Source organism: Triticum dicoccoides, chromosome 4B, assembly GCF_002162155.2.
Source record: "Triticum dicoccoides isolate Atlit2015 ecotype Zavitan chromosome 4B, WEW_v2.0, whole genome shotgun sequence".
In the NCBI taxonomy this organism is placed as follows: Eukaryota; Viridiplantae; Streptophyta; class Magnoliopsida; order Poales; family Poaceae; genus Triticum; species Triticum dicoccoides.
This window is the reverse complement of record NC_041387.1, coordinates 180409748-180419937: the sequence shown is the minus strand read 5'-3', so window position 1 is coordinate 180419937 and position 10190 is coordinate 180409748. Positions and strand designations below refer to the sequence as shown.

Below are 10190 nucleotides of genomic sequence, written 5' to 3'. Positions count from 1 at the left end.
AAATGATATTCAGCTCCAATATCAAAGAATAAATAGGGCACTCCAATGACATTGATGGGCCACATTGCCGCAAGATACATTAGCATAGAAAGAAGAACTCTACTATGATCGAAAATGAATCATCTAGACCCAAGATCCTCCACGCCAGAATCAAGATCATATGTGAAACCACATTGATCGATCTCTTGAAAACAAATGGTGTACTTAATCATCATATATTTCATTTCATGCTAAGACGAGGAGCAGCAATTTATTTTGTTGTGTATGCTAGTAACAACGAGACACGTATCATATGAATATCAATACTAATAAGCTCAACTTTGTCATCATACAGCAATATCAAATGCAAAATGAAACAAAACTAGATCCCAAGGTTCCTTTTTATGTGTATATCCTGTGTGTAGTATAACTCCAATGCATCCTCTTCTAATCTCCTCCTCACGCTCCTAAAGACAACGCGTAGTACGATCTCAAACAAGTACAAGTATTTCGTTTCTGAAAAAGCGAATCAACCAGCCACAGACTTTACTTGTCTCTTCCGCGTAGCAGATCAGAGAGCTGAGGACATGAGGCTGGCTCAGACGCGTCCTCCTCCTCCAGCAGCGCCGTTGATGAAGGAGAGGAGGTTGAGGGTGGCGCCGTTTCCTACGAGACCCTGGTCGGGCACCTCGTCGAGGAACAGGTCCTCTGGCACGCGGAAGGCCCCGTGCGCGCAGACGACGGCGGCGCCGAGCGCCAGCGCGGAGAAGATGATCCCACCGACAGACGTGAGGAAGACGACGAAGACGGAGGCGGCGATGAGGCCCCCGAGCGTCTCCCTGTCGGAGAAGGTGCGGCCGAGGGCGTTGAGCGGGGCGGCGTCGGCGGGGCGGAGGAGGTAGAGGAAGCACCAGGCGGCGAGTAGCGCGAGGAGGGCGGCGAGGGAGAAGGGGTGCGCGAGGAGGGAGACGGCGAGGGAGAGCGCGAGGAGCGCGGCGTAGTTGACGCGGAAGTAGGCGAGGTTCTTGCGGAGGCGGGCGGTGGCGTCGGAGAGGGAGTCCGGGCGCGAGAGCGCGGCGCGGTCGAGGAGCTCGGGCCAGGGGCGGGCGCCCGAGAGCGAGCGCTTGGCGGAGTCGTAGATGCGGCCCAGGAAGGCGCGCGTGGCGGCCGGGTCCGGAGAGGCGATGGAGGTGGCGGCGGCGTCCGGGGCGGCGGGGAGGACGGTCGCGGGCGCGGCGGCCGGGACGGTGGTGGGGAGGAGGGGCGGCGCGGCCGAGGCCATGGCGGATCCGGGGTAGCGCTAGGCGAGATCTCTTTCTTCCTCCCTTTGCTCTCTCGCGCGCGATTTGGATCTGGGGAAGTGAGGAGGATGCGAATGGAAGTGGAGATGGATGGTTTTGTATTGGAGAATTGGTGGCTGGTTGGTTTCTTAGCACCGACGCACCACCCCACCCCGGGGGATGCGACGGGTCAACGGTTAGGGACGGCTGCACCCATTTTTCCGGTACTTCTTTTTTTCCCTTGGCATGCTAGTGAAGAAACCGTGTCGGTTTTCCCTCCGAAAAAAAACCGTGTCGGTGGGATGAACGGAACCCCTTTACGAGCACAAAAACCGCCACCTGGTGCTACTCCAGACAAAGTTAGGTAGGAGTGTTGTAGATGAAGCTGCAATGTTGCGATCCAGCCTAGTACAAGGAGGAAATGAAACACCTACATGGAGATGGAGCATAGCTTTCTATGTTAGGCGAGGAAAACATGGCGCACCATCGTCGGCTGTGATGCCTCCATCCTTCTTCCTTCCCAACTCACAGCTAAGTTGGTAGTACAAGGAAACAGACAACTCACCCGCATTTCTTCGGTTCTGAAAAATGAGATAAAGCTTGCAAGCATTTTAAAGAACCCACCAGATATGTCGAATGGGCCTATCAAACCGAAAAATCACTTCTTTTTCAGTTGGAACTTTTTTTTTGCTGAGATTTTCAGTTGGAACTTGGTGTCTGGTAATGGCGAATGAAACGTGGTGGAGACGGCTTGACTCTTTTTTTTCTTTACGGGACAGCTTTGATTCCGGGGTAGAAGTGATCCCAGCACTCGGTTTCTTTCTGGTACCAGTCTGACGAAAACCAGCTCGCCATAAGCGGCAACCTCCCGGCTATCTCCAATTGCCAAATGCCAAGGGCACTGAAATAAGCCTCGTAACAAAAGTGCGACCGGTATTTCTGTTGAAGCAGGGTAGCAAGAATAATCAATTACTCCAACATAAAAGCTTCATAACCGAGCTACAACATGATGGCATGACTTCATACACCATTTTCATAAGTAGCTTTGCTGAAATTATGATCATTCATTCCTTTACATGTTTCTTCCGGTTGATTCTTATTAAATCAAGGAAAAATCATGCACACTTTTGGCTTGCCTTTCAAGAGATGATTTGATCTATTTTCTTTTGATCTATACTCGCGGCAGAAAAAGAATGATAAACTCCCTCTGTTTTTATTTACTCTGCATATTAGGTTTGACTAAAGTCAAATTTTATAAAGTTTGACCAAATTTATAGAAAACAATATAAACATCTACCATAACTAATCTATATGATGTAAAAGTGCATTCAATAATGAATCTAATGATACTGATTTGTTATTATATATGTTGAACTGGCATTACGCTAGTCGCGCGCTCGTTGCGCCCCCGCTCCCCCGCTCCTAGCCGCTCCTCGCTCCCTAGTCGCGTCGGTGGCCACTCCGGCCCCGGCGGCCACCTCTGCCTCTCGCCGGCCGCCTCCCCGGCCCCCGATGGACATCTCCCCTCGTTCCCCTAGCGGCCTGCATCCGGTGCCACGCTGGCTTGCCTCCAGCCCCTCCTCAACCGGATCTGGCTCCGTGCCCCCTCTGCCAGCAACCTCCAGGCCGGCCATCCGCCCCGCCGGCCCGGACCGCAGTCGGAAGTCCACCGTGTCGCCCCGCCGTTGGAGGAGCCATGGCAGACAGCCCGCGACCACCGCCGGAAGCGTCCGCGGCAGCCTCGCCCCCGTCCGTGCCGCCCCGAGGCGCCCCGCGTCCTCGCTCCTCGGCCGCGGCCGGTGGCGGGTGCCCACGCTGCCTCTTCCCTGACCACCCGCTCGTGGACTGCCGCAAGGACATCCACTGCCGGCAGTGCAGGTTCTTCGGTCACAAGGCACGTGCTTGCACCGTGCCCCGTGCCTCCCTCCCTCCGGCCAAGCGACCACGTGCCGCGCCACCCTCCTCGGTGCCCAGCTCCAATGGTTCTGGTCTCCCCGTGTCTTCAGGGCAGGCCTCACCGTCCCCGTCATCGGCCCCCTCCCCGCGCCCCTCGTTGACGTCCTCGGGCACGGCTCCGCCTTCGCGGGCGTCTTCCCCGCCCTTGTTCGCGGCGCCGTCCCCGCGGCCCTCATCGTCGTCCTCCGCTGCGGCGACTTCCAACTCGGGCACTCCCACCGTCATGTCTGGCCACCCTTCCCTCCATCCCACCACTGCGACGTGCTTCCTCCCCCGCTCCGACGAGATAAACGCTATCGAGACTGCGCTTCAGCGTTCCCTGGTGGCCACGGTCGCCGGCCATCGAACTAGCATCTCCTGCACAGATGTCACGGGGCTGGTCAGCGGGCGCTTCAACATCCCCGCCGACGAGTTCTCGGTCCACCGTCACGGCCCGGTGCAGTTCTTCATCTGGTTCAGGAACATAGAGGATCGTGCCCGGGTGGCCGCGGGTGTTGCCCACGGGCCGCGGTTCCGTCTCCTCATGCATCCGTGGTGCCGCCTCGCCGGTGCTCAGGAGGTCTCTCTCCGGTTCAAGGTCGACTTGGAGATCTTCGGCATCCCGGAGCACGGGTGGCACCGTTCGTCTGCGGTGACTCTGCACGCGCCGTTCTGCGAGGTTGATGAGCTCGCGCCCGAGACCAGCAGCGGCGCCGACATGTATGTGTTCTGCCTCTTGGCATGGACTCCCAACCCCAACATGATTCCTCGGGCTTCTGATCTCTACCTCCCGGAGCAGGACGCGGTGCTCCCTGATGCCAACCCTGACGGTGCCGAGCGCTTTGCATTGGGGGTCCTGCGTTATCCAGTGCCATCCACGTGACGCGCTCCACCGACTTCCGTCTGCCTGCTCCGGCGCCGCCACCGCCGCCCCCCTCGGACAATGACAACCACTTCAATGCGCCCATGTCGCTGTCGTGCCCCACCGCCTGGCCGCGACACTACGACTTCCCGCGTCGGTCCGGAAGCTCTGGTGATGCGCGTCGTCGCCCTGGCCCTGGCAACTCCGGCGCTGGTTAGCGTTCTCGTCTTCGGTGCCGCCCCCCGCCTCCCCCATCAGACTGGCACGGGATCCTTGGAGCCCACCCGCTGCGTGTTGACGTCCCCTCCCGGGCCCATGCAAAAAGCTGCCTTGGCTCGGCTAAAAGCCGCCTTGACCACAGCTCGGGCGGCGCGTCCCAGTCTCTCGCCTCGGCTGCGCCCGCGTGGCCCACCCCCACACCGTCGATGCTGACATACTGGCCCCACCAAGATTTGGATGGATTTCCCTCCCCTGGCTGCATAGCTCGCGAGACTTCCTCGGCCCCACCCTCGCTCCAAGACAAGGCGGATGCTGGTCTGGGCCAAGCTTCCCCGACCAACGGGCGGTCAGCGGATCAGGAGAGTGCGATCCCCCCTCTCCCTGATTCGGTGCATGTGGATCCCGAGGCTTCCACTCGCATGGTGGCCCCGCTTTCTTCCCTGGTGCCGCGACAGTTCGGGACGGATCCAGAGGGCGCTTTGTCCCCGACCCCACCACCCCCCGCTGCATGCACGTGCTCTCCCAGCCAGCTCTCTGCTGCCCCCCCCCCTTCCTGCCAGGTTTCCAAGATCTACTCGCCCCGGCCTCGATGGACCATGCAGGCACCGATCCAGCTACCCCACCCCCGACAACTGCACTCTACAGGATTTTATGCTTGGGATCCAACGTCGCGACGCGCCGGCTCTTCCTTCCCCTGGCCCCAAGAGGAAGAGAAAAGAGCTCCCGCCCAACTTCACCCCGAGAAGGAGTCATCGGATCGCAAAGAACGACCGTGGACTGGACTCTGAAGCAAAGGCCAAGAGGGTGCTCCTACTCCGGCTCGGCTTTATCCGCGATGGCGAGCGCTATATCTTCTGCTGCCCTGGAGCGATACATCAAGCTCTTTGAGCAGCCACTTGCGAAGGAGTTGTTCAGGCCTTTGCAGACTACTACGGCTGGCACATTCCCGCTGGCAGCTTGGTTGGAAACACCCCCTCGGCGGCACGCATCATTGCCGCGAACTAGCCCCGCTTCACCGCTACCCATGGACCCCTCTCCTCCATATGGATTGTAATCTTAAGGTTGTTTTTTGGGACGTCCACGGTCTCAACTGCAGGGCCAAACGCAACATTGTGCGCTCCATTATTATTTTGGTCTCTCCCACTATAGTGTGTCTCCAAGAGACCAAGCTCGACTCGGTCTCATTGCCGCTCGTCATTGAGACCCTTGGCCCCTGCTTCGCCGACTTCCTCTCTCTACCAGCTACTGACACCCGTGGCGGAATTCTACTCGCCTGGAACTGCAACGAGATCTCCATCTCTAGCCCTTACATTGGGCAACACAACATCACTGCCCTTGTCTCTATCACCACCGGTGCGCACCCTTGGTGGATCTCCGGTGTGTACGGCCCTTGGTTACTTGGCGGTGATTTCAACCTCGTTTCCTTCGTTGAAGATAAGAGCAATGGGCGCATAAATAGGCGCACCTCGAGCCGCTTCCGCAGGTTCATCGCGGACATGGAGCTTAGGGACATATACATGCATGGTCTCCGCTACACCTGGTCCAACGAACGAGACTCTCCAACCCTTGTGTGCAACGACAGATTCCTCTACACTCCCGACTAGGACACCTTGCAGCCCCACGCTCACCTCCGATGCCTTGCAACGACTGTCTCCGATCACTGCCCACTGTTCTTGGACTGTTCCCTGCTCCAAGCAGGCCCTAAATGATTCCACTTCGAGCGATTCTGGATCAAACTTGACGGCTTCCAGGAGACGGTGGCGGGTGCCTGGGCCGGCGTCGACGACCCCGACCACTTTCAGCGTGTTTACCTTCGCCTCAAGCACACTACGCGCTGCCTCCAGAGTTGGGGTGCGCGTTCCAACGGCCACGTCTTAGCTATTGATCGCGCGCGAGCTCATGGCTCGGTTGGATGTGGTGCAAGACTTACGTCCTCTCTCCCACTCGGAAACCTGGCTGCGCAGGAATCTCAAGCGCGCATATCTGGGGCTGGCCTCGCTAGAGAGGTCCATTGCCCGCGAGCGGGTCAGGTTCAGCTGGCTCAAGGAGGGCGAAACCAAGACTGCGTTCCTGAAGATCCACACAGCCCACAGGCGCCACAAAAACCGCATCTTCTCTCTGCGGGTGGATAACTCTACTGTCCACGACAAGCAAGGCATGGTAGAAGCTACGTTCCACCACTTCTCCTCCCTCTTTGGATCATGCTCTCCTCGGGAATTCTCCATCGACCTCGACTAGATCGACGACCGGCCTTTTGATCTGGCCGATCTTGAGCACCCATTCACAGAAGATGAAATCCTTAGAGCGGTGCGGGCGCTCCCCCGTGGCAAAGCTCCGGGCCCCGACGGCTTCACCGCGGAATTCCTCGTTGCCTGCTAGGACACGATCAAGGCTGACATCTGCGAGGTGTTCGACAAATTCTACTCCATGAACGGGCGCAGCCTGCAGCGTCTCAACGAGTCCCTCATCACCCTGCTGCGGAAAAAACAAGATGCCTCTGCCCTCTTGGACTACCGGCCTATCAGCTTGATCCATCTTATTGCCAAGCTCATCACCAAAGTCCTCCTGCACCGACTCGCTCCTCGCCTGAGCCAGCTCGTGTCCACTAACCAGAGCGCATTCATCGCCGCCCGCTGTGTGCACGACAACTTCATGCTCGTCCAACAGACCGCTCGCCAGCTGCACAACTTGCGGGCACCTAGGGTGCTCCTCAAGCTCGACATCGCGCGCGCTTTTGACACGGTCTCCTGGCCCTTCCTCATCGACGTTCTTCGTCACCTGGGCTTCAGCAGGCGTTGGATCGAGTGGATCTCCATCCTCCTATCCACCGCCAGCATGCGAGTCCTCATCAACAGGTCGCCCGGTCCCCCGATTGCCCTCGCATGTGGCCTGCGACAAGGAGACCCTATCTCTCTGATGATGTTCACGATGGCCATTGACGCCCTCAACTCACTGCTGGTGCATGCCCATCGGTCTGGGCTCCTGCAGCGACTCACTACCCGGCATGCTGCCTCGAGCATATCCCTCTACGCTAACGACGTCGTCGTGTTCTGCCACCCCTCCGCCCGCGACCTACGAGTCATCCGCGAGCTGCTACACGTGTTCGGGATGGCGTCCGGGCTTTGCACTAACTTCTCGAAGTGCTCGGCCACGCCCATTTAGTGTGGTGATGACGAGATTGCTTGCATCCAGAGTGAGCTTTGACACGTCTCCAACGTATCTATAATTTTTGGTTGTTCCATGCTATTATATTACCCCTTTTGGATGTTTATGGGCTTTATTTTACACATTTATATCATTTGTGGGACTAACCTACTAACCGGAGGCTCAGCCCGTATTGCTGTTTTTTTTGCCTATTTCAGTATTTCGAAGAAAAGGAATATCGAACGGAGTCCAAACGGAATGAAACCTTCGGGAGCATGATTTTTGGAACGAACGTGATCCAGGGGACTTGGAGTGAAAGTCAAGAAGCAGCCGAGGCCTCCACGAGATAGGAGCCCCCCCCCCCTATAGGGTGCGCCCCCTGTCTCGTGGGCCCCTCGGATGGCCACCGACGTACTTCTTCCTCCTATATAAGCCTACGTACCCCGAAAACATCCAGGGAGCCACCGAAACACAATTTCCACCACCGTAACCTTCTGTATCCGCGAGATCCCATCTTGGAGCCTTCGCCGGCGCTCCGCCGAAGGGGGAATCGACCATGGAGGGCTTCTACATCAACATCCTTGCCCCTCCGATGAGTTGTGAGTAGTTTACCACAGACCTACGGGTCCATAGTCATTAGCTAGATGGCTTCTTCTCTCTTTTTGGATCTCAATACAATGTTCTCCCCCTCTCTTGTGGAGATCTATTCGATGCAAACTCTTTTTGCGGTGTGTTTGTCGAGATCTGATGAATTGTGGGTTTATGATCAAGTTTATCTATGAGAAATATTTGAATCTCCTCTAAATTCTTTTATGTATGATTGAGTTATCTTTGCAAGTCCCTTCGAATTATTAGTTTGGTTTGGCCTACTAGATTGATCTTTCTTGCCATGGGAGAAGTGCTTAGCTTTGGTTCAATCTTGCGGTGTCCTTACCCAGTGACAGAAAGGGTTGCAAGGCACGTATTGTATTGTTGCCATCGAGGATAAAAAGATGGGGTTTATATCATATTGCATGAGTTTATCCCTCTACATCATGTCATCTTGCTTAAGGCGTTACTCTGTTCTTATGAACTTAATACTCTAGATGCAGGCAGGAGTCGGTCGATGTGTGGAGTAATAGTAGTAGATGCAGGCAGGATTCGGCCTACTTGTCACGGACGTGATGCCTATATACATGATCATGCCTAGATAATCTCATAATTATTTGCTTTTCTATCAATTGCTAGACAGTAATTTGTTCACCCACCATAATACTTATGCTATCTTGAGAGAAGCCACTAGTGAAACCTATGGCCCCCGGGTCTATCTCTTATCATATTTACTTCCAAATTACTTTTATTTGCATCTTTACTTTTTGCATCTATATATAAAATTCCAAAAATATATTTATCTTATCATACTATCTCTATTAGATCTCACTTTCGCAAGTGGCCGTGAAGGGATTGACAACCCCTTTATTGCGTTGGTTGCGAGTTTTTTTGTTTGTTTGTGTAGGTGCGTGGGACTTTTGAGGAGCCTCCTACTGGATTGATACCTTGGTTCTAAAAAACTGAGGAAATACTTATGCTACTATTGCTGCATCACCCTTTCCTCTTCAAGGAAAACCAACGCAAGCTCAAGACGTAGCAAGCTTGCCTGCGTTGTGGTTGGCTTCCCCATCATCTACCTCGGCATTCCTCTCTCCATGCGGAAACTGTCGGCGTCATCCCTGCAGCCCATCGCCGAGAGGCTGTCTAAGAAACTCTCCTCATGGCGCGCAAGTCTCCTCTCCCGTGGCGAGCGCCTTGCCCTAGTTCGTCACGTGTTATGCGCGGTCCCCTCCCGTATCATGGTCGCCATTGCCCTTTGCCCTCCGGTGCTCAAGCAGATCAACCGCATCATTCGGGAGTTTCTATGACACGGCAGAAAAGACACTCGGAGTAGGCATGGCCCCGTCAATTGGTAGCGCGTCTGTCGCCCCCTTGAGCCTGGCGGCCTCGGGATCCAGGACCTCCACCGCCAAGACATTGCGCTGCGCGTGCGCTGGCTGTGGCTTCAACGTACGGACCCCACCAGACCTTGGGCGCATCTTCATCTCCCAAGCGACCCCGATGCCTCTGCTATCTTCAGGGCATCTACTTCCTGGGACGTCGGCGATGGCCGTACTTGCCGATTCTGGACGGACCATTGGATCAACGGCCATGTTGTCTCCGATGTCGCCCCTTCCCTCCACTCCCTTGTCCCTCGGCGCCTGCGGAAGCGCACGGTGGCGGAGGCGCTCCACGGCCGCAACTGGATCGCCGACCTTCGTGGCGCCCTGACCCCTGGTGCACTCGCCGACTACGTGCACCTGTGAAGAATGCTCCGGTCCATCGTCCTCTCCAGCCTACCCGACCGTCTGACCTGGAGATGGACCGCAAATGCCAAGTATTCGGCCAAGTCTTGCTACCGGGCCTTATATGCTGGCTCCACCGCGGCCCCATACTGGCGGCTGACATGGAAATGCTGGGCTCCCGTGCGAGTCAAGATCTTCACATGGCTCGCCGACCTCGATCATTGTTGGACCGCCGCCAGACTCGCTCGGCACGGCCTACCGCACAACGACCGTTGCGTCCTTTGTGACCAGGCTATGTAGACCATGCCGCACGTCATCATCGGTTGCCCTTTCTCCCAGCAAATATGGTACGTTGTGCTCGCTTGGGTGCGCTCTACCACCCCCCTCCGACCTGAGACGAAGACTTCCTACCCTGGTGCACGGCGGCTATCGCCGGATCCCCCCCCCCCAGGCTTC

General features: G+C 56.3%; 1 protein-coding gene across 1 annotated transcript; it reads right to left on the bottom strand.

Annotated features, from left to right (window-relative positions):
- Positions 1-201: 201 nt before the first annotated feature.
- LOC119295667 (PRA1 family protein B2-like) lies at positions 202-1418 on the bottom strand. The gene has a single exon (XM_037574105.1). It carries the CDS (start codon positions 1259-1261, stop codon positions 578-580), a length of 684 nt encoding a protein of 227 aa, XP_037430002.1. The 5' UTR covers positions 1262-1418; the 3' UTR covers positions 202-577.
- Positions 1419-10190: the final 8772 nt, after the last annotated feature.

Bases quoted from the DNA above. Each gene is read 5' to 3' on its own strand.
- LOC119295667 (XM_037574105.1), bottom strand. From the start codon at position 1,261: ATGGCCTCGGCCGCGCCGCCCCTCCTCCCCACCACCGTCCCGGCCGCC.